Source organism: Miniopterus natalensis, chromosome 11, assembly GCF_054644295.1.
Source record: "Miniopterus natalensis isolate mMinNat1 chromosome 11, mMinNat1.hap1, whole genome shotgun sequence".
Lineage (NCBI taxonomy): Eukaryota > Metazoa > Chordata > Mammalia > Chiroptera > Miniopteridae > Miniopterus > Miniopterus natalensis.
Genome location: NC_142091.1, coordinates 35341544 through 35365336, shown reverse-complemented (window position 1 = coordinate 35365336; position 23793 = coordinate 35341544). Strand labels below are relative to the sequence as shown.

Below are 23793 nucleotides of genomic sequence, written 5' to 3'. Positions count from 1 at the left end.
ACTATGTAGCAGGGCTCACTCATCTTCATTGACTAGCACTGGGTACATGCCCATCCCAGCAGGTCCTTCAGCTTACAGAAGGCCCCTCAGTTTGGGTTCAGAGACAAGAAGGTGACAGGCAGGGTCCAGATGTAGGGTGAGACTCTCTGGCATTCTCATGACCCACCAACCCCAGGGCAGCGGACCACTAAGGACCTAAGCTCTCCCTTCAGACATGGGACACATTCATTAGCAACCTTTAGAGCGGCACACTAAGAGCAAGGCCCCAAGAGAGAAATCCAAAGCGTCTCCAGGTCCTCTGGGGAGCAGGAGCACAGAGGAACATAGTTGAGCAGAAAGCGATAAGCCAAAGTCCTCCCAATTTCCCTGCACATCAGTAATGCCATAATATCATCAATGTGCTGCAGAACTTGCAACAAAGTGATTGCTCTTGTTCAGTTAATTAGCAAAGGGACAGATTAAGGACTTTAATCTCCTGCCTTCTCTTTTACCTGCAAGGTTTATTTACTCAGAAATGAACAAAGAATTTCATTATATATATACTCCCCTACTCCCAAGTATGTTTAACAAGACTACTGGCAGGGACACCTCAGTCAGCACCATACAACACTCACAAAATCAGAGTATCTTAGAGATTCCTCCATCACTGGCAACTGAGGAAACAGAGACCTAGAGAGGGACAGGGATTTGCTAAGGAAATGGCCAGTGAGACACAGAGCTGGGGCTGGAGCACAGGTTTCCTCCCTCCCAGTCCAGGGTTCCTGTTTCTGTGCATAATTTAAAACAGGAGCAGCTACGAGGTATAGGGGAGCAGGGACACCCAACCACCAAAAGGACAACACCTTCACGGAGCACAGGGGAAAAAGTCATGGAGTTTGGTCAAAGAGAATGCAGGGCCCAATATCCAGTCCAGCCAGAAGAGAACCATCAAGGCCAAAGACCACTCTGATTTCCAAAGAGCCCCCTCCTGGAGGCTTGAATCCCTTACAAAGAAGTCCACTGGCCTCTGCTGGACACAGAGAGGGCAAGCACCTGGTCTCAGGTCACACAGCATCTGATCAGGGTCTGCTGGCTCGTTGTCAGCCCCCCCCCCTTACTGATTCCCCTAAGAGAGTCATAGCAGCGCTTACAAGAAGAGTGCTTGTTACGGGCAGATGGGTGCTTAAGCCCAGTGGCTCTCTCTGTAGCCAGCATTCAGCCGCGCACGGGCCTGGAACTCCGGGGCCCTCTGTCCCCGGACAGTGTGAAACTCGAAAGCTTTCAAAGCTGGCGCTAGAACCCAGGGAGCATCCTCTCTCTCAGCTTGCTCATGGCTCACCGGGACACTGTAACACCGATTTCTTAGGCAGGGCTGTGGGGAGGCTCCATTGAAGCAACAAGTGGCAGGGCTGACACATCTCCAGCACATAGTAGGTGGCCAACTGGTGCTGTTCCAGCTTTAACTTTTTTTCCTTTCTCTGGGTCCATCTTTTCATTTTTGCCTGCCTCGGTCTCTACCTGATGTTTCTGACTCGTTCTGTCTGGGCATCTCTGTTCATGCAGCTCTGTCGCCCCGACGTCTGTCATGCGGGTGGGGACAGCAGCCCCGCAACCCCCCCCCCAACAGCAGCACGCAGCCGGGCAGGAGCGGGGCTGCCGGAGCCGCGGAGCAGGGCCAGCCCCCCCAAACCCGGAGCGCCCCATGCACCAGGCCCTTCCGCCCCTGTAAGCGGCCCAAGCAGGCACATTAATCAGCATCCCCAACGAAAGGGGGGAACCCCCCCAAATTAGGAAGAAAGAGGGACTTACCGTTCGCGGCGACCCCCAGGCTGGCGGAGCCACTTTTAACTAAGAATGAATTAGGGACAAACTCTTCCTCAGAGTCTGAGTCCGGGGTTGGCTGGGCCACACCGTTGCCTAGCAACCGCCTCTGGCTCTCATTGGCCGGAGGGGAGGGGGGGCGGGGAGGGGGACTGCTCAATGGGGGTTGATGAGGCGGATGAACAATGCAAGGGCGCACCTGCGGGCCACGGAGACAAACACAGACAGAAAAAATAATGAAAATTGGTTTTGAGGCACACGGGGGGGGGGGGGGGGGCAAAATAAAACACGCATCGACGGGGCAGGCGATCTACTGCACACGTGGCCCGGGCGGGGGTGCGGCTGCGAGAAAGTGGGTGCGAACTCCTTCTGAAGAGCGGGGAAGCCTGCGGCCTGGGGAGCGGGCACCCTCGAAAACACAGGGGAGACCTCCCTGCGTGCCTGCTCTCTAGGAGAGGCTTGAAAACCTGGGGTCCGCTCCTGGTGGGCCTCGTTACCTAGCAGACGGCGGCCCCCACTCCCTAATTCCAGCTCCGTGACAGGACGGAATGGCCAGCGTGCGGTTCTGTCACCTCACGGAACTGAAATTATGTTCTTATTAGTGAGGTTTCAATCGGACACGCCTGGAACAGGTTCTGAGGCTCCTAGGGAATGATCCAGCCCCCCCCCCCCCCACGCTGGCATTCTAGGACTTCAACACTCTATTGCTTTACTTTTCTAAGAATCTAACAAGTTAATAAAAATTTAAAATCCTGGGCACTCTCTGCAAACTCCTTCGGAGCAAGAACTTTAGCTGTATTTTTCACTTCTGTATCCCCAGCATCTAGCATAGCGCCTGGCACACACTAGGCGCTCAATATTTGCTGAATAGATGAATTCGGGTGTCTAACTTACTGGGATCCTTAAATTCTAATAGTTTCATGTGAAACAAGTCTATAATTTTGGGACACTAATATTCAGGAGTTCCACAACGCACTGAGTCAGTATGTTTGACTCCAAGTTCCTAACATGTTGGGAGTTTACTCTTCTAAAATCCCATCTTTCTACAGTTCTGTGAGCACACTCCCAGCTCTTCAGAAGGAGAAGCCCTGGCCTGGGGCAAGGCCTTTGAGATCAGACAATTCACAGTCCTGTCAGGGGCTGGCCTTCATACGTGTGCAGTACATCGTCTACAAGAGAGGGAACATATTAAGCACAGACATAGAAAAGTTTACAGTACAAGACATTGCGTCCACAAGACAGTAAGGACTGCTCCTTTTCTCCACCTTGACTGATAGAAGTTTTAAAACATAATCATATCCATCCTGTTTTTTAAAGAGACTGAATCTTAGAAAACATATTGCAGCCCAGACATGTGATCATAAGATTTGGCAGGGCTCTCAGGGGGAGGTGGCAGAGACCTGCTCATGGTTGAAATAAAAATTAAAAAGAGTTTTCTGTGGTCTGTCCACCCAAAGAAGCACACCCAGTCACAGTCACCAAACCCTGTAGGATTTTGCAGACCCCATGACTCTTAGGTCAACCCCTGACCTAACCACATGCAACATTTTATAGAGTTGCTGTGTATACTAGAAATTTAGTAAGAACAATTAAGGCAGCTGGGATCAATGACCACAGTACGACCTCTGTATGACTTCCCTGTGTTAGTTTCTTTACCTAAAACTCCAAGCTGTGATTCACATTAAAATCATCCAAACCAGTGTTTCCAATTGACCTTGAGAGAGCCTTCCCTGACATGTCACGATAGGGGTGCTCATTCCTCTCTCGAAGCTTGTCTTTAGTTCTGACATCACGCTTGCTCTGCTGTATTTGTAAGCTTTAGCTGTCTTGCACACAACATTATATGGTGCTTTTCTGGGGTACAGTACATCCTTGGAGTGTGCTTTGGAGTTCAACAGGATTGGGGTTTGCATTGTGAGCTAGCCTCCTATTAGCTCTATAGTCTTGGGAAAACGACGTCCAGTTCTTCATTTGCAAGTTGAGCACCGTCCCCGTTTTATACAGGTGTCGTGAGGACGACAGATGCCACATCTGACCACACAGTACGCATGAGCAAGCCAGGGCCCGGGGCGGTACTCACCAAATGCTTTTTAAGTTGAATGAAACCACCCCATGGAGAAACCCATTCATGATTGGTCCCAGTTTGGGAATTTTTTTCAACCAGGCTGTATTTATTAAGTAAATATACTTTCATTTCCTCATCTTTTATTAACCAGAGCCATCTTACAATCTCAATCAGAGCTTCTGATGAGCTTGGGATAACCAGCTCCGCACCATGCCGAGTTGTTGGAATTCAGACACAAGTTAAGAAATGCGATATGTTGTTCTAGGGTATTTGTTACAGCCTCTTCCTGAGGAAATCTGTCAAACTTTATGAGATAAATAGTTCCAGAACTAAGTAAATTGTTCCATTACGAACTTCAGAGACCCTGGGCTGAGAGTAGCACGGCGCCCTCCCAGGCCCATGCCTGTTTCTTCTCCCTTCCACCCAATCACCTCAAAGGCACCAAAACCAGTGTCCCCAACCCCCTGAGACCTCCGGCGCTGCTCAGAATATTCCTACCCCAACATGCAAAGCACCTAGCCCGGTGCCAGGCCCTCAGCAGGGACACAGTGACTCACTGTGAAGTACGGTGCTATTAGAAACATGAATTCCCTCCCTCACTCATCAGCAGCTTTTAATTTGAGTGGTCCCAAGGTACGGTGCACAGGGCCATGCTCCTGGGGTGCAAGAAAATATTAGAAATATTCAATTTTATCCCATTCTTTTCTAATATCTAATTGTATGCTTTACAACATATATTATACATGAGTGCTTGAAATGTGTGAGGTAGAACGCATTGCTGTACCAATTTGGCATCTACAGGAGCAGGGCAGAGTTGTATTAGGAATGTGGTCACAATATGAGAGAGACTACATTTGACTTTTTAAAAAAATTATAATGTTTTATTTTTGTATGTGCTAAATCTTAGGAACTGTGGCCATTTGACTTTTAATTGCACTACTTGCTAGCTCAGTACACGGGACCTTGGGCAAGTTACTTCACCCTTGTGCCTCAATTTCCTCATCTATATAATGGAGATTTAGAAAAAAAAAATGAACAGCTACTTCACAAGGTTGCACTGAAGATTAAAGGAGTTAAAACAGGTAACATGTTGAGAACAGTGCGGCAGCCAGTAAACACCTAATAAACGTTAGATGCCGCGACGCGTAAATATGTGTCTATTAAGTGAGGGGCACTGGCTGTCTTCATCTTTTCTGTTTTGTAAGCGCAGTGCGTGACTGCAGAAGTATGGGAAACACTGCTTCACCCCCCAGCCATTTCCTAAACACCCCTGATTTGGCTAGAAGGTGAGAGTGGCACAAACTGTGAGACTCAGCCCCAAAGGAGCTGCTGGCTGGGGCGGGAGAGTGTACTTCGGAGCTCCGAGCAAGGCCGGGTGGGGCCTCTCAGAACAGAAGAGAGCCCAGTGCGATGGGAGCAAGGAAGGCAAGCGGCTTTTTTCAACAGGAGGAACTAGAACTGCTTTCTGGAGCCACAGAGGATTCCGACGGGAAGAGACAAAGAGATGGGGGCATAAGCATCCATTGCAGAGGGATAAATACCCAGCTTAAGGCTCCCACTCTTTACCTGGCATCCAGAGCCACCCCACCTCTCAAGTATTGTGTATTAGTTACCACTAACTTCTCACCAAGTTACTCTTCTCACCAAGTTACTCACTGCTTTCTCTTTTGCCCAAGTTTGCCGAGTTCCTCGAGTTCAGGGCACCACGGACACTGAATCTATCTGCATGGCACCCCCTGGAGCATAGCTATGAAGTTTTGCCTGGGTTTTTGCACATGCTGTTCCTTCTCCCTGAGCATTTCCTTTCCTCATCCCTTTTCTTCATTATTACCACCCTGTGTGTCTCACTAGCTCCCACTCATCCTTCAGGCTTAACCTCATGGTCACCTCCCCCAGGAAGGCTCCCCTGATGCCCTTCTGGGTGCTCCCACAGCTCCCTGTACGTTCCCTGTTGCAACACTTCCCTTACTGTAGGCTTATCTTGTCTGTGTCTGCCCACTAGCCTGCCTGGCCATTACCATAGGCCCCATTTACTAGTGCATAGGAAGAACTAGTAAATATTGGTTAAGTGAAGGAAGGAGGTAGGAAAGAAGGAGAATACTTGGATTATGGAACAAAAGGTCCATGTAAAAAGAATAGTGAGGAATGAGCTTGAGTAGGTCTAGGCTTTGAACACAAAGAGAAGGAAGTCAGACCTTAACCAGGGAGTCGTGGAAAATCTGAGAGCAGGAAGATGACAAGACCCAGGGCTGTGCTTTAGAGGGATCTGCTCTTTAAACTTAAGGCATCTGCTCAGCCACCCAGATCTCCTTTGAAATTGGCTCAGCTCAGCCAGGATATTAAAAGTCCATATGATCTGGGCTTGCCTTCCGGGTGGGGCTCAGATGCATGTTCATTTAGGCAAATAAGGATGGCTGATGCCAGGAGACTATGGCACTGGCGTTTAGGGTTGCCTTCCCGTGTGTCCTGACCATCAGCCGAAGGGAACCTGGTATTACAGAACTTTCCATTGTGTGATGGTAAAAAGAGACAAAATGATTGAAATGAACCTCTTTACACCTCCCCTCAACAACGAAGGGGGCCAGGGAAGGGGTGGAGAGGGGAGCCATCCAAGTCTCTTGAGGGGTGGTCTCTGTGAGCCCAGCTCTAGCTTACAGTAGACAGGATGCAGAAAGAAAGCAACCAAGTGACAAGCGCAGACACCCATACGGTTGGGGTAGGGGTGGCGTGGGGTCTGGAATGAGCATTTGCAGAGCTCCTCTTGGAGTCCAAGAGCTGGGCCAGGTGATTTATAGGATCTTTTCCTCACAACAAATCTTTGGTTAGGAAAATTCATCCCCATTGTCAAGGTCAAAAAAACCCCGGAGGTTTAGGAAAGTGAAGTAATCTGTCCCAGGATCTGGGTAAGAACCCATAACTGCAATGCTGTTTCCACCAAGTAATGCGAACTAAACTGACCAGCCCTGTTTGGAGTACATAAAGGGGGATTCCCATCCATCCAGTGAAACGTATTTGAAGTGAAAAGATCATAGGCTTCCTATCACATAAACCAGGGGTCAAAGCCCAGTTTCACACTGGGTATATGACCTTGGGTAAGTCACTTTTCTTCTCAGTTTTCTCCTTTAAAAAATGGGGTGCTAATCCCCACTGTAAAGAGCTGCTGATGGATTGGCGATATTACGCTTTTAAGAACCTCGGCAGGCTCATGGGAAGAGCTCAACTAACACTGATTCCTCTGCCATCCCTCCAGCTGTACGTCTTTCATAGTAAGAACAGAGTGGTTTTAGGACTAAACAGTTACAGATCTGTAAGCCTGCCAGTGACACTTTTATTACTTGTTGGGGTCATAAAAAGAGGAAAAGTGTTAGGGAGGCAGCCGTGATATATGAAAAGTATGTATGACTAGGGACTCCTGAGGTCTGCCTTTGTGTGAACTGATGGTAGCTTTCCTTAGCACCTGAAATGGAGCCTCTAACTAGGGCGAGCTAGTTCTCAAGGAAGAGCCTTCCAGCATTCTGGACTCTGGGCATTTCTTTGGGATATGCCAGGAGACTAAAGCACGAAGGGCTAGCTGATGAACAAGTTCATTACTCTGTCAAAGAATGAAAGCTCATTAACAAAATGAACTTGTAAAAAACACTTTTCCTAGCAGTCCTGAGAAATCCATCTAATCACCCAAACAGAATGTACTGATCTGTATTAAACCCCCTCTACGCTACAGTACTGAAGACCCTGGCCTGCTTACCCAGTGGGGAAGGCTGAGACCCTGTCCGTAAAACCAGAGCACCAGCTGTGGGCTGCAGGGAGGGCACTTTCTTCCCAGGCACTTCCCTGGATTATTGAAAGAGCCTCCTAATAAACCTGTACCTGGCAGCCCTGCATTTTAGAAGCCAGTATGTCAAATGTTTCGCACAATGCCCAGTGTACAGGGATTACTCAATAAATGACATCGAGGGGGAAAAACACGAATGAAACAAAACTCTTAGGTCCACACAGGTACCTCCTCTCAGTGGAACCCTGAGCTGATGGATTCATCCTTCCTGTGAAAGCCGGCTGTTTCATCTCCTCAGTCTCCTTTCTAGAAATACTCTAGTCCCTCCACTTAAAACCAAATGCATTTATTCCTTCTCTTCTCATGTGCCAACTTCATATCTATTTCCTCTAACAGGACAGCCTGTGGCATCACTGAGTGACTAAAATCTTAGTTCTGCCCAGAGGATGGCACACTGAGGACAATGGGAATCTCCTCCTAGCAGGAAGGCTGGGGCTGCGGGAAGACCAGGACCTCCACTGCACCGGCGCCTCTCACTCACATCTACGGCTTCAACAGCCTTGCGTGCCCAGTGGGGACCACAGGCTGCTCCTCTCTGTGGCCCGGCCTGGCTCACAGTCTCAGCTCAGAAAAGGTCTGCGGAACTGATTCCTGTCGTTATTTGAAATGAACTGAAATCCACTGCTGCAAAGCATTTCAAAGTGCTAGAAACCTGGAGCTGGAGAGCTAGAGGGACTGTACATTCTGGTTTGTCACTGAAGCCCCATTTCACGTCCATTATCCTGAATTACTTAGTAGCAGTGCCCCACCTTTACTCTAAAAATGTCCTGATTTAGACAACTAATTATATGGCCACCCCATTCGGGGCAGTATAGATTCGGCTCCACATCAGAGGCTGCGGTCTGCCGCCACAGACCAGGGGTCAGAAGAACTGGGTGCAGGCCAGCAACGCGCTGTGGGATCATGGGCAAGTCCTCGGACCTCTCTCTGCCTCGACTGCCCCATTGGGGAGTTAGAAGGTACAACCTTCTACAAGACAGGAGTAACAGCAGTCCACATATCAAGGACTTTTCTGAGAATTAAAGAAGACTACTGAAAAAAATACAAGATAAATATGATTTCAGTTACAATGGAAAGTCAGGCTCCTTCATCACAGTAAATGCTCATAAAACACTTATAGAAAGAATAAATTTGTATAAATGTATAGGATAAAAGATCAGTTGAATAAAATCTTAAACAATGGTTATCACTGATATGGGCAATTTTAATTTTTTTAAAATATACTTTTTGTTGTTCTTAATACACACTGGAGGATATTTCCTCCATTGATTTTTAGAGAGAGTAGAAGGGAGGGGGGAAAGAGAGAGAAACATCAATGTGATGTGTGAGAGACACATCAATTGGTTGCCTCCTGCACAGGGGCTGGGGATTGAACCCAGAGCCCAGGTATATACCCTTGACTGGGAATCAAACCCAGGACACTTCGGTGCACAGGCCGATGCTCCAATCATGGAGCCACACCGGCCAGGGCTAAAATATGTTTTTATGGCTTCAAATTTTTCTGCAATGAGCACATACAGTTCTTTTTATACTTTTAAAATTATTTTTTAGAACTTCAGGGGAAAATGAAATAATAAATGTAAAAATATCTGGCATCTAATAGCACTAAAATAGATGTTGGTTTTAAATACTTTTTTTTTTTTTTTTAAGAGAGAGAGAGGAAGGGAGAGAAACATCAATTTGGTTTGTTGTCCAACTTATTTATGCATTTATTGGTTGACTCTTGATTGAACCCAAAACCTTGGTATATCAGAGCATCGCTCTAACCAACTAAGCTACCTGGCCAGAGCCCAAACAAGGTTTTATGCACTGATATTGGTAGTATAATTTGGTATAAACTGATTTTTAAAATGTAAAAACCTTTTAACTAAGCAATTCCACTTCTAAGAATTTACCCAAGAACATAATCATGACTTCTCAGAAGATTTACTTATAAGGATATTCTTACGACATCATTTGTAATAGTAAAAAGTAAAAAAAAATTAAAGTGTTCAAAAGAAAAAAAGACCCTTATGTTAAAAACTGCCTAATTATGTAAATTAAGGCACATCCGTACAATATTAATATGCAGACATTATAAGCCGTGCTTGCAAAGAATGTTTAGACACATGGAAAATAGGATATAAAAAAAGCATGAGGCAAACTGCATAAAAGAATTCTGATGCTGCGTAAGTGTGTGTGTGTGTGAGTGCAAATTGTATAAAAATGTTAATACATGTTACCTTAGAGCAGTGGAATTATGAATGAATTTTATTTTTTCTTAATATTTTTCTACATTTTCTAATTTTCTCCAGGAACAAATATAATAATGAGATGAAAAGAAAACAATAAGTTATTTTAAGGAGAAGGAAGTGCACACAGAAAGGCAGCAAAGACGACAGTGTCTGCTTCGGGTCGCTAATGGGGTGAGCTTGGCAGAGCTGAAGCCTCCCGGGTCCGCATTTTCCAGCCTATTAAATCTTGTGGGCCTTCCTCCTCAGGCGGGCAGCTCCCCTCTCTTCCACAGTAGTTATTTTCAGGAGCAGGTCCGGGGCCATCTGTCTCTGTGACTTATGCTGGGAAAATGGTCTCTGGCAAACAGGACGCCGTAAATTTCTCAGGCTCAGCTCATTTGATTCCCAGCTCTCCTCCTCGCAGGTTTCTCAGGGCCAGTTTTATTTTTGTTAAGCATCCACCAGGAAAGGCGCTCCGCTGTCACCTGCCTGCCCAGGAAGATGCGGTTCCTGGTGTCCCCTCCACCTCAAGGCGGAGAAAAGAGCACCTTGGACCCTCTGGTCGTCAGACAGGGGTGACCTACCAGCCAGTCTGCTGCTTGACACAGGGATATTAAATGAGGACATTCACTGATTCTTTTTGTAACAACAGCTTTATTAAGATATAATTCACACCCTGGCCCGTGTGGCTCAGTGGTTGGAACATCGCCCTGTGCACCAAAGGGTCAAGGGTTCGATTCCCAGTCAAGGGCATGTATTGGGGTGCAGGTTCAATCCTTAGCCCCAGTAGAGGCGTGTGCAGAAGGCAACCAATCAGTGTGTCTCTCTCACATCAATGTCTCTCTCTCTCTCTCTCTCTCTCTCTCTCTCCCCCTTTCCCTTCCTCCCCCCCTTCCACTCTATCTAAAAATCAGTGGAAAAAAATATTCTTGGGTGAGTATTCACAAACAAACAAACACACACACAAAAGATATAATTCACATACCATACAAGTCACCCATTTAAAGCATACTATTCAATGGTTTTTAGTATACAAGGTGGGCAAAACTAGGTTTACAGTTGTTTGTATGAAAAATAATACAATAACTACTAAATAATAACACAAGAATAAACTGTCTCACAGACTCACAACTATAAACCTACTTTTGCTAACTCCTGTACTCTCAGAGGAGTGCAACTGTCACCACAATCAATTTTAGAATCCACTCATCACCCCACCCAAAGCCCCACCCTCATTAGCAGTCATCCCCATTTCCTCCTAACCTCCTAGCCCGGGCACGCACTCACCTACTTCTTGTCTCTATGGATGAGCCTATTCTGCACATTTCATATGAATGAAATCACGTAATATATACTCTTTTGCGAGTGGCTTCTTTCACTTTACATAATGTTCTCAAGGCTCATTCAAGTTGTAACATGGGTCAGGACTTCATTTTATTGCCCAATAACATTGCGCTGTGTGGACATACAGCATTTTGTTTATCCACTCATCAGCTGATGGAAATCTGGGTTTTTACTTTGGGGCTATTCTGAATAAGCTGCTACAAGCATTTGTGTACATGCTTTGTATAGATAAAAGTTTTCATTTCTCTTTGGTGTATACTAGGAGTGGAGCTGCAGGATCAGATGGAGACTCTGTCCAGCCTTTGGAGGAACTGTCAGACTTTTTCCGGTGGCTGCACCAGTTTTCATTCCCACCAGTAGTGTTTGGGAGTTTTGATTTCTCTACATCTTTGCCAACACTTTTCATTATCTGACTTTTGATTATAGCCATTCTAGTGGATATAAAGTGGCATCTCATTGGGATTTTGATTGGCACTGCCTGAGGCTAGGAGTGTTGAGCATATTCTCATGTGCTTACTGGTCATTTGTACATCTTCTTTGAGAAATGTCTAGTTCAGATCCTCATTTTAAAATTGAGTTACTTGTCTTTTTTATTATGAATTCTTTTTTATTTTGTGATTACCCTGTCCCAGGCATTGTTCTAAACATCACTGATAGGCAAGACAGACTCTCCATGTGAGGCCCTGCCTGGGTACTGGACACACAGAACTAACCCTAAAGGGGAGCCCAGTCTTGTGGGTGAAGGAGACAGAAATGCATTATATAATGTAAGAGAGGCAGGGATGTTGGCGGGGGAAATGCGTGGTGAGACAGGTGTTGGGGGATGAGGGCAGGGGAAATGAGAGATCTACAGAGCTCCAATGATCAGCTGCAACTTCAGGTTTCTCACCTGTTCTTATAACCTTTGCCAGTAGATGCCTCTGAAGGGGTTTAAGATGGTCCATTTGGGCCACCAGAGGCTCTGATCAGGCTGGATGGAGAGGCCGCTTCCCATGGGATGTGGGGGAGAAGGAAGGCGCAAGGCAAGCTGGACTATCTCTGCCTGTCAAAACCTGCCACAATGTGACCAAGGAGGGATATTTATGGCAGCCCTCAAATGACCTGTGGTCACAGGGCACTGCATTCAACAGGAAGGTTTGAGCTTTGCACTGAGATTTGATTAAGAAAGTGCTTCCAAAGAGCTGTTTTCAAAGTCATTTATTATGTCCTGGTTTAAATATATATATTTCCCTCCTCCCACTCAATTCACGCAGCTGTAAAATTCTGGGCCCCAAGACAAAGGAAGAGCACAACCTGATGTTAAGCCTGTTTCTACTCAGATACTGGGGGAAAGTGGAGTATTAAGTATGGAGGAAAGAGGCGAGAGATAGGGAGCTGTGGAGGGAAAAGGGCCAACTTGCTGGAGGGAGGGAAGGGAACTGATATATATATATATATATATATATATATATATATATATATATATATATATATATATATTTAATATATCTTTATTGATTCCAGAGAGAGGAAAGGCGAGGGAGAGAGAGAGATAGAAACATCAATGATGAGAGAGTCATTGATCAAGCCCGCAACCGGGCATGTGCCCTGACCGGGAGTCGAACCCTGATCGCCTATATCTTAGGTCGATGCTCAACCGCTGAGCCACACCCAGCCGGGCAGGGAAGTGATATTAACTGGGTATCTACCATGTGTCCACCTTGTGGAAGGCCTTCATATACATCCTCTCGGTCAAGCCTCACATCTCTGCCAAGGCATCAGGATCTCTTCAACTGACAGATGCAGATTGCGAGGCTCACAGAAAGCCTGTTCAAGGTCACCCAGCCAGTGGCTGCCAGGCTGGGCCTTGTTTTGTGGGACCCTAAGCCCACCCTTGTCTCACTTAAATAATTTGAATGAATAATAGTAATAAACACAAGAATGCACCTTTGTAAATTCAAGGGCTTACTTCCCTGATCTCTCATCAACCATGGGAAGGGGACAATAACATTCAACGAGTGTCACACAACTTGCTCAAAGCCACAGGGCTAGTGGTGGTGGAGCTGGGATTCCAACCCAGGCCACCTGAGCCCACAGCTAGAGTTCCTTCTAGAAACTCACTCTGTCTTTCATAGTCTTAAAGGGGAAATCAGGGATTAGTGTAATCAATAAAATGGGGAAAAATTAACCAGAAAAAAAACCATATAAAATAAAGCCCGAGCTGTAGACTTATCATTTTTGCAGTTTTCTGGGTATATTTCAACAAAAAATCTTTAAAAATAACAGAGAGCCCTGTGGTGTGAATGTAAGCAAATAACGAGAGACATTTCTTTACATTTCCCCCCATAAACACCCTGATTCTAGACAGCTTTCCCTGAACTCGCTCCTTGTGCCAAAGCCTCTGCTTCCATTAGATTTCTACAAAGCTTTTAGAAACTTTTGGGAAAAGCACAAAAATAGTAAGGGCCAAGCTTTCCAGAAATTCCTCTACTCTCACTCCAGGAAACTTTGAAAAACTAAGGAAAGCAATCTTAAAAAATCAATGAGGCACAGGGGGACAGTAAGCAAGGGGAGAAATGGCTGCTCAAATCTGTCCCCACTCGACAGCATCTCTGGCATACTGTGAATTTCCCCAGAGGGAGCTGCCCAAAGCCAGGGGCCAGTTAGGAGGTTTTAGGCAAAAATTCGAAGAAAAACAGGCTTGTTTTCATCCCAAACTGCACTCTGTACAGAAAGGAGCCTTTGAGATGATAAGAGAAGGGGAAGGAATAAACATTTACCAAGTATCTTCACGTGTCCAGCACACGCGCTTTCCAACACGACCTTCACAGCAAGTAAAACTCCCTCGTGCAACCAATAACTGAGGGGCCACCACGCGTCAGCCTCTCTGCTGGGTGCTGGGGACACTGTGGGAGGCAGAATCACGCCAAGTCCCTGTCTGTGTTAGTTTAGTTTCCTAGAGCTGCAGTAACCGAGTAACCCAAATGGAGTAACTTAAAACAACAAAAACGTATTGTCTCATAGTTCTGGAAGCTAGAAGTCTAGAATCAAGGTGTCGGCAGGGCCCTGCTCCCTCTGAAACCTGTACAGAAATCATTCCTTGCCTCCTCCTACCTTTTAGTTGTTCTCTGACAATCTTTGATGTGGCTCAGCTTGCAGCTGCTTCACTCCAATGTCTGCCTTCAGAGGTAGGGGAAATGGTAAAGAGATGAGTGGGAGAGGTTCAGATCCTGGAAAGGCCTCTGGTAGAATCCAGGGCCTGCCCTCCTTCCTAGGCAATAAGCCCCAGCATTGGGTAGTAGCTAGGCTGTGCCACCTGAATCAAGTCCCTGAACTTCTCTGGTCTCTTTAGCTGAAAATTATCATGGTTACTCAGGCTGCCTTCTAAACTTTCTTAGAGCTCCAATAATGAAAATAAACGAACAAAACAGCAACAGACTCATAGATACAGAGAACAAACTGATGGTGGCCAGAGGTGAGGGGGTTGGAGAGATGGGTGAAAAAGGTAAAGAGATTAAGAAGTACAAATTGCCTGTTATAAAAATAATCATGGGGATATAAAACACAGCACAGGGAATATAGTCAATAATATTGCAATAACTATGTATGGTGTCAGGTGGGTACTAGGCTTATCAGGGTGATCACTTCATAAATTATATAAAAGTCTAATTACTATGTTGTAAGCCTGAAAATAATATAAAATTATATGTCAACTATAATTATAAATTATTAAAAAAGTATATATTGTACATTTCTATAAAATTCAAAAGCAGACAAAACTAAGCAATACTCATAGAAGTTGCAATAGCGATTGTCTCAGGGTGGGTAGGGGAATGAGAATTTCCTGCAAGTACTTTATATCTTGATCTGGATTATTGCTACAGGGATGGCTGCATTGTGATATGTCACTTAAGTGTACATAAACACTTTAATGTATGCATTTTATTCCTCAAAAAATTGTCAGGGAGGTCAAATAAAAATGCATAGCTGAAAATATGATAAATGTGAAAGTCCTTGAAATAAAATAGTAATTATGATCATAAGCCAATTCCTTTACTGTAGGCACTGTGTGGAATACTTCACATACTTCACCTCATTCACGTAATATCTTTTACTGGTAGGTCCTATTATCTATCTGATAGATGAGGGAACTGATGGTAAGATAGGTTACCATCTTGGAAGCAGATCCTCCAGCCCTCGTTGAGTCTTCAGATGACTCTCACCCTGGCTGAGATACCAAGTCAGACCACGCAGGGAAGCCGGTTGTAAATTTTTGACTCACAGAAACTGTATGAAATAACGTTGTTCTTTTAAATGGCTTAATTTTGGGTTAATTTGTTACATAGTAAATGAAAACTAGTACACAGGACAAAGGTCATTGGACTGAATGGTGAGCGGCCCTCACAGATGTGCTTAAATCTTAAGGGAATTGCAAAGCCAATAACCTCGGTCCTGCCCAAAGACTGCAATTGTGGTGGCTGCTTCTCAACATAAGCCTGGTGTTTGTTTGCTGGCCTGCAGGATCGCCTTTAACTTTTTACTTTTGTGCCTGTGTGCACACAGTTAAGGCCCAGACCTCGGTCACTGCACACTGTAGTTGTACCCTCCTAACCTTAACCCTCAAAACCTGAATGATGTCAAACCTTTCAAAGAAGAAACAAAAATCTGCAACTTATTAATAAATGAGCCCTCTTGAACCCCAGAGCATATCAATAATTCAGCTGTGTTTAATATCAACTCTCTTCATTAGCATGTTAATCATTAATGTCAAGATTTGCCTGATTCTGTTAACATTAACCAGAGGTTACATTTTGTTCAGAAATTAGCAGTTAAACACTGGAAGAATCACAGGATGTGGGAAAGGACCTAGAAATATTTCTAGCCCAGTCCTTCGGTCTCCAGGCAGATGTTTTAACTACGTTCGAATATACCCAGAGTTAAAGACGCACACAACATCCTTTGGTTGCAACTGTGCTTTCTTTCTACTTTTTGTTTAATCCTAATCATCAAATAAGTCTTTTTCCCAACACACACACATTTCTGCTGCTTTCATTCCAGCTCCTTCTCTTTTGCTTCATCTTCTGAGAACATGCAGAACAGGTGTTAGGAACTCTCTTTAGAGAAGCCCTGCTCTGTACTCAGAGTAATTAAATCGCAGCCGTCTTCTTGCCCGCAGGTTAAACAGCTCCATCCCTCTTCAGGAACCTGGGGGGGGGTTTCCAGCCCCGTCGGTGGGGGGCCCTCCCTGAGCGCGCCCCCTCCGGCCGCAGCGCTGAACGAAGGCAGCCGAGGCCAGGGTGAGGGTGAGAATGGTGGCTTACCCACCCATTGGTCAGGCCACAGCATCGTTTTAGAACTTATTTTCACCGTTTTAGACTCAAAGAGATGGTGGAGCTGTAAAAGTCATTTTTTCTGTCCCACCTCCTGATTTTATAGCTGAGGAAACATGGCCAAAGAGACCTGCTCCAGGTCCCCAGGTGACAGCGCGGCTGAGTCTGGAGCCCAGGTGTCCTGACTTCCCGTCACGCGCCTCTCCGGTCTCCCCTGCTCAGCTCGGGGTCACCTGGGAGTGTCCTCCCAAATCTGCTGAGTCTCCACCCTCTTATCACCATGGACAGCATAGGACTTCCCACCTGATACAACAGTTCCCTCTTATCCGTGGTTTTGCTTTCTGCTGTTAAATGGAAAATTCCAGAAACAAACAGTTCGTAAGTTTCAAATTGTGTGTCCTGAGTACCTGGTGTAATCCCACGCCGCCCAGTTCCACGCCACCCGGGATGCGAATCACCCGTTTGCCCGGCATCGCCACGCTGTAGACGCCACCCGCCCATTTAGCACTTAGCTGTCGAGGTTGTAAGATCGACTGCCGAGGCATCATAGCGTTTGTATTTAAGTGACCCTCACGGTCGCCTCATGCTCCGTCACAAGGCCTAGTGGCGGAGCTCACCCCCCGCCATGTGGGCATCGTATCGTCTCAGCTCATCCCGAGACGGCGAAGGGCAAGGGCAGAGCAGCAGGGTACGGAGGGACCGCATTCACCCAGTCATATCCCACAGTAGCGTTGTATGTTGTTATTAGGTGCTGTTGCTAATCTCTTGCCGAGACTAATTTAAATATTAAACTTTATCACAGGTATGTACGTATGGGGAAGAACACAGCGTATAGGGGTCAGTGCTCTGCGGCCTCAGGCCTCCCCCGGGGAGAGAGGGGACGGCCTGCCTGCCCTACTGACAGCAACCTACAGTGCAGCACCGTTGTGACAGTGAAGACACAGAGGTCACTGGCGCCCTATATGCCACGAATATGATGAAGTTGTTAAAAAGAATGACGAGGAGCCCCAGTTGGGTGGCTCAGTTAGAGTATTGTCCAGATACGCCAAGGTTGTGAGTTTGTTCCCTGGGCAGGGCACATTCAAGAATCAACCAACGGGTGCGGAAAGAAGTGGAACAACAAATCATCCCTCCCTCCCTCCCTCCCTCCCTCCCTCCCTCCCTCCCTCCCTCCCTCCCTCCCTCCGTAAATTAAAATAAGAATTAAGAAGATCTAAAAGTGTTGTTGAGGGGTGACCTACAACATGTATTATTCAGTAAAAACCAACCAACAGCAACTTGAAGGACAGCAAGTAGAGTACACAATTCCATTTGTGTTTGAAAAGGTATATGCACATATGACTCTATAGAAATTTCTGGAAAGATACATATAAAGTTGTTAATGACAGGATGAGGTTGATGCTAAAGACTTACTTTTCACTGTATACCCTTTAGCACTGTTTGAATTTTTATCCATGTAGTCTTATTACTTTTATAATAAAAAATAGTATAAATGTTTAAAATGTTAATTCTGAGGACATTCATTTATTTACTTGTCACACTTCTCTATCGATTTACTTTTTCAAATACCATGTATTACTTGTATAATTAGAAAAATATATTAAAAATAAATACACATTAAAAATAATGCTCCCCATGTGAGTAATGGTTTTATAGGAAAGCTTTTAAGACACAGGACACAGAGATGACACGCTCTGAACAGAGAGATCAGGTTGTCACAGGACCGTGGTTTCTCAGATGGGGTATATGTGTGAGTGTGAGAGTGTGTTAGTGTGTGTGGACGTGGTTTTTGGTTCTTATGATGACTAAGGAGGCTGTTGCTGGCACCCAGGACCCTGGAACCAGGGATGCTAAATGGCAATGGAGCCCTGCTAAGAAGTACTGGTAGAATGCTTAAATGCAGAGTTTTAAAATGTCTCTACCCATTCTCTCATTTAAACTTTACATTTCCTTTGAGGTAAAAAAACCAAACAGTATTCATTACAGTACTCCCTACTGTTGACAGAGAGGAAACATGTAGAGGGTAGGTTAGCTGACTATTTGAGAAAGAGAGAGCTCCCTGAGGAATAAAGGTGCCCATGGTGACAGGATTGTCCCCAGCAACCAAGAGGCAAGGGTATTTGCTGAATCCCTGTTCACACAGCATTGAGCAGCCTGTTATATCTCTTGCCATGGTTAAGAGGGTGGTATGTTCCTATTTTACAGATGAGTACACTAAAACCTTGAGATTACACCATCGACCCCAGGGTACTTGGCTAGGAAACAGCTCAGCTCGAACCCTGGTCTGTAAGCCTCTAAAGCCCCTGCTCCTTGCACTTCCCTGCATGGCCTCCCTCACAGCCACGCAAGGAGACCAGGTGGCACCTGGAAGCAATTTCTCCTCTGGTTTTCCCTCAGGACTCGTGCTACTTTGGTAGGGAATTCACAGTGGGAAATTAACCTCTGTCTGCAAGAACCAATTATACAGTCTAGAAGAAAAAGAGCAATGTGGGCCTGGACTCAGGCAAAACACTGACTCCCCCCCCCTCTGCCATTGCCTGTGGAGGCAGCTGGGAAGGGAAGGGAAAGGGGGGGTCGGGGCAGAGGAAATCCCGTTCTATTTTGAGAAAATAGTTGTATTTGATTATCCAATAATACCACGCTATAAAGCTGGGACAACTATGGATTTTCCCTAAATTTGAAAAATTGTGAACCATTAACTTTTCACTCTTGAAGTAGATCCATTCTAAAGGAATTTAATTCCGTGTTGTGTGGTGAGCAGGAGTCGGTTACCACAGACTTCTCTTAGGAAAAGAACAGGAGTTGAGACCTGCAAAAAACCTGTTGGTGAGAGAGACTGGGGAGAATGGCAGCTTCTAAGAGAATTTCTTCCCATCATACCAGAGATTCTGGCTTCTTTGCCATTGTGTCCTTATATGCAGGCTCAATAGATTTTTTTCTTACCATAGTATTTTGTACTTTGGCCAGTCCTCATATCCTTGAGACTCACTTCAGGTATCACCTCTTCCAGGAAGCCTTCCCTGACCACTCCAAGATGTTTTAGGGCCCTCCAAGTCCCCAGAGTTTCCCTCTCTCCAGTACTGATCTCACTTGGCACAGGATTTGTTCTCTGACTGGACAGTGCATTTCTTTAGGACAGAAAACATATCCCACTCATCTCAGGATTCCTTTCGCTTAAAACAGCGTGGGCATTGATAAGGGCTCTTCCTTTGTGGATTCACGGTGGTGTGTGAACTAATTTCTCCTGCCAAAGTCAGTGACCGAGGTGACCTTGAGCAAGGAACGGAGCTTTACCACGTGGGTAGGAGAAAGAGCGTTGCAGACAGAAGGAATAACATGAGCAAAAGCATGAGAATATGAAAACATATTAAGAAATGTGTCGAGAGTAGGCAGTCGAACAAAGTGCTAAAAAGCTCAGCTTCGGAAACCGACCATGAGAGAAAATCCTAGCAACATCAGTCACTATCTATTGACCTGAGGTGACCGACTTAACTGTTAGCTCCTTGGTTTTCTCATGAAAAGACTTTAATTAGGTGTGCATGAAGGACTTAACAACAGTCATGCATTCAGTGGACACTTCATAAATTGTAATTTAAAATATTATTATTTAGAAAAGGGAGGTATAATTCTCTTAGGGGATGACTTGGACCCAACTGCTCCTTAGAAATTGTTTGGTTAGAGGTGCAGGATTTGATAACCAACGTTTAACTCTCATCTTTATTCATTCATGTACTTCACGCACTCATTCTATAAACATTCATTGAGCAACAACTATTGGCAAGACGCTTGAATATGCTGTGATAGCCTCAGAGCAAGATGGAATCCTAGCCATCAAAAAGCTCAAAATCCTGTAGGGAAAATGTGGCGTAGACACAAAGTTAAGGTCAAGGCAGAGTAAAAGGAGAGCTGAGGAAGAGGTGCTCAGGAAGCCTGAAGGAAGAGGGAGCATTATAGATGGAGAAATCAATTCACAGAAAAGGGAGGACTTGTGCCTTTCTCTAGTTGCTTTTAAGATTTTCTCTTTATAGTTGACTTCTAGATCTTTTATGGTTTTCTTTGTGTTCATTCTTCTTTGGTCTGTTGAACTTCTTCGATCTGTTGGTTTAGAGTTTTATATCATATTTGGGGAAAAATGAGTCATTATTTCATCAATTATTTTTACTGTCCTCCTGTCTTATTTCTCTTTCATTGATACTAAAAACTTCTAACTACATGTCAAATGGACTCTAATCACATAGTAAACCATTTGATATTGTCCCACAGGTCACTGAGGTTCTTTTCATTGTTTTCAGCCTTTTTTTCTTGCCTCCCTCTGCTTCAGCTTGAATAATTTTTATTACGGCACATTCAAGTTCATGGATCTTTTCTTCTGCAGTGTCTAATCAGCTATTAAACCCATCAGTGAAATTTTTATTGCAGACGTTATTTCTTTTTCTTTTCAAGAATTTCCGTCTGGTTCCATTTCTTTATTGAAATTCTCTATTTGTTCACTCCTTATGTTCACATTTGTCTTTAACTCCTTGAACATATTTATAGTAGCTCTTTTAAAGTTCTTGTCTGCTAATTCCACCATCTCTGTCATCTGTTTCTATTGACTTATTTTTCCCTTAGTGATGGGTTCCATAATCACCTTCTTTAAATACATGGTAATTTTTTTATTGTACACTGCACATTACAAATGTTAGAACGTTCAGAGTCAGGATTTTTGTTTATTTCCTTTAAAAGTATTGAGCTTCTGTTTAGGCAGAACAGGCCTAAAATACCCTTTACGCTATTGTCAGATTGACCCTACTCCTGAAGGATGGCATTTTGAGGTCTCTCTTGAAAGCCTAAGTCTCTGTCCTGGGTGGCTGAAACTGAAACACCTCTCAGCCTTGTGTGAGCTGTTGCAGATGGTTGCTTGGGAGTTGTTTTATTCCCTGGTAGCTGTTCTTTCCCCAGCAGATGATCTCTGTCCAGCCTCATGATATATATGTGAAGCTTAGTATTTGTCCAGAGACTCAAGAGAATCTCCATGTAGATTTCTGGACCCTTTCTCATTACTACCCTGCCCCACCAATTCCAAATTTGTCAGTTGCCCTAAACTTAGTCTGACCTCTCCTTCCCTGCAGTTTTATAAAATTCCTCAAGGCTGAGAGCTGGGGCAACCACTGGCTCAGATTGTTTAGTTTTCTTTCTCTTGGAGACCACAGTTTTGTGCTGCCTTTTGTCCAATATCTGAAAACAGTAAATTCATATATTTTGTTCATTTTTACAATTGTTTATGGTAGGGTGGTTAGTTCACTTCCAGTTACTCCATCATGGCTGAAGTGGAAGTGTGGGGAATGGAGACTGGAATAGTTTCTTGAAGAATGGGCAGGATTTAGACATAATGTGATGAATGAGGAGGCTCATTTTGGGCAGAAAAAACAGCATGAGTAGCAAATATTTATTGAGCTCCTGCTGTGCTATGCACTGGGGATTTTGTGATGAATTAGGCAAATGGAGATTTGCCCTAATGGAGTCTACACCTTGTTTTGAGCTGTGTTCATCTCAACCGTTCTCTGGATGTCTGCTCTGTGCAAGATGCAGAGCTGGTACAGGAAGCTGGTGTTATAAAGAAGAATAAAACACAATTTCTGTCTTCAGGGAGTTCATAGTACTTGGGGAGAAAGAGTTAAATAAAGAGTGTCTTTCAACATGAAGTGCTGAGTGAGATGACAGCGTCATGCCTTGGATTCTCTGGGAGGAGACAGGCAGACTCTTAGGCCAGCTTTCCTTAAGATCTAGGTACACTGTGGCTTCAGGGATGTGTAAGAGTTAACTGGCAGTAGAAGGGGCGGAGGGAGGCCTTCTAGACAATGGTAACAGAGGCACGGACACACAAGTTATCTACAGGAAACTCTAAGTATCTCAGTGTGGCAATATGAGACTGGAGAAGCAGATCAGACCTGGAGGGGCCTTGTGTGCCAGGTTAAGAGTTTAGATTTTATCCGGATGGCAATGGGGGAGCCATGAAAAGCTTTTAAGCAAGGGAGTGATAACCTGAAAACTCCTATCCATGATATCTCCCAGCTCTCAGGAAATGTACTGAGTACTCAAGGTGGGTGTTATAGGACTGGGGAGGGCTATTAAAAGTTAACTCTTTTCCACCAGGAATTTGAAGGATCTTTTCTTGAGAGCCATTTGGATTTTCAAAAAATAGTACCAGACACTTACAAACAAATCCTATGGTGTTAAAATCTTGTCAACAGAGATACAGAAAAGCAGCAGATGAAGATGTGCTTTTTCAGGAAGGTGGTAGGGAGGGAAGAATTGTAAACTTCTAGAGTTGCAATGTTTCTCAGACATCATTCTGTTCTTCACTGAACTTTATAATTACATTGGAGGCGACTGAGACCCAGGGAGATGAGAGGCAGAGTGGGCATAGCAAAAAGAGCTTCTGATCTTTGGCGTTAGGCTGACCTGAGTTTGAATCCTGGTTTGGCCATTACTTGTTGTGTCCTTTGACCAGTCACTTAAGCTCTCTGAGTTTTAGTTCCTTCCTTCATTTACAAATCAGAGAATAAAACCTATCGTGCTGAATTGAAGTAAGACACGTATGAGATCAGTGGAGTGGTTTCCACTGAGACTAAACTGAGCTTGTTCATGTAGGGTCACCGACTCCTTAGATGTTCATTTGCTCAGCTGATTCATATGGAGAGAAGGGAGCCCACAGGACTTAAGTTTCCTTGGGAATAGCCTCAAGAACTGGGGGGATGCTGCTGCATTAAGGATAGCTGCACATTTTTGTCATTAACACCATCAGAGTTTGTTTCTTTCCCCTTGAATCTTTCCTGGCCCTGTGACTGCTTTAACCAATTGAATTAACCATACAGCTATCATGAAAAGAGGTTCAAGCTAGCCAGGTGGGAAGACCACTTGGAGAGACAGAAGTGCCAGACTTTCAACTGATGATGTTAAGGTACCGGGCATATGAGTCAATCTGTCTTGTATGTTCTAGCCCCAGCCACCGAGGACTTCAGCCTCATGAGAAACCCTGATCAGGATCCACAGAACTGCCTGGTCAAACCACAGAACTGTGAGAAATCATACACGGCTGTTATTTTAAGCCACTGAATTTGGGGTAGTTTGTTATACAGCAAAGGGCACCCAGGAGAGGTCTGAGCCTTACTGAGAAGCTGAAGGAGCTATTATATTTTGGACCTAAGCAGTGCTGCTTTGGGACCTAGGGGCCAAGGTTCAGCATAT

General features: G+C 44.9%; 1 protein-coding gene across 1 annotated transcript in view; it reads right to left on the bottom strand.

The window, feature by feature from the left end:
* TENM4 (teneurin transmembrane protein 4) overlaps positions 1 to 23793 on the bottom strand; it is a 660554-nt gene that overhangs the window by 263058 nt on the left and 373703 nt on the right. Inside the window, 2 exon segments of the mRNA XM_087821630.1 lie at positions 1789 to 1939; positions 1941 to 1999. Coding sequence (XP_087677756.1) covers positions 1789 to 1939; positions 1941 to 1999 — 210 coding nt within the window.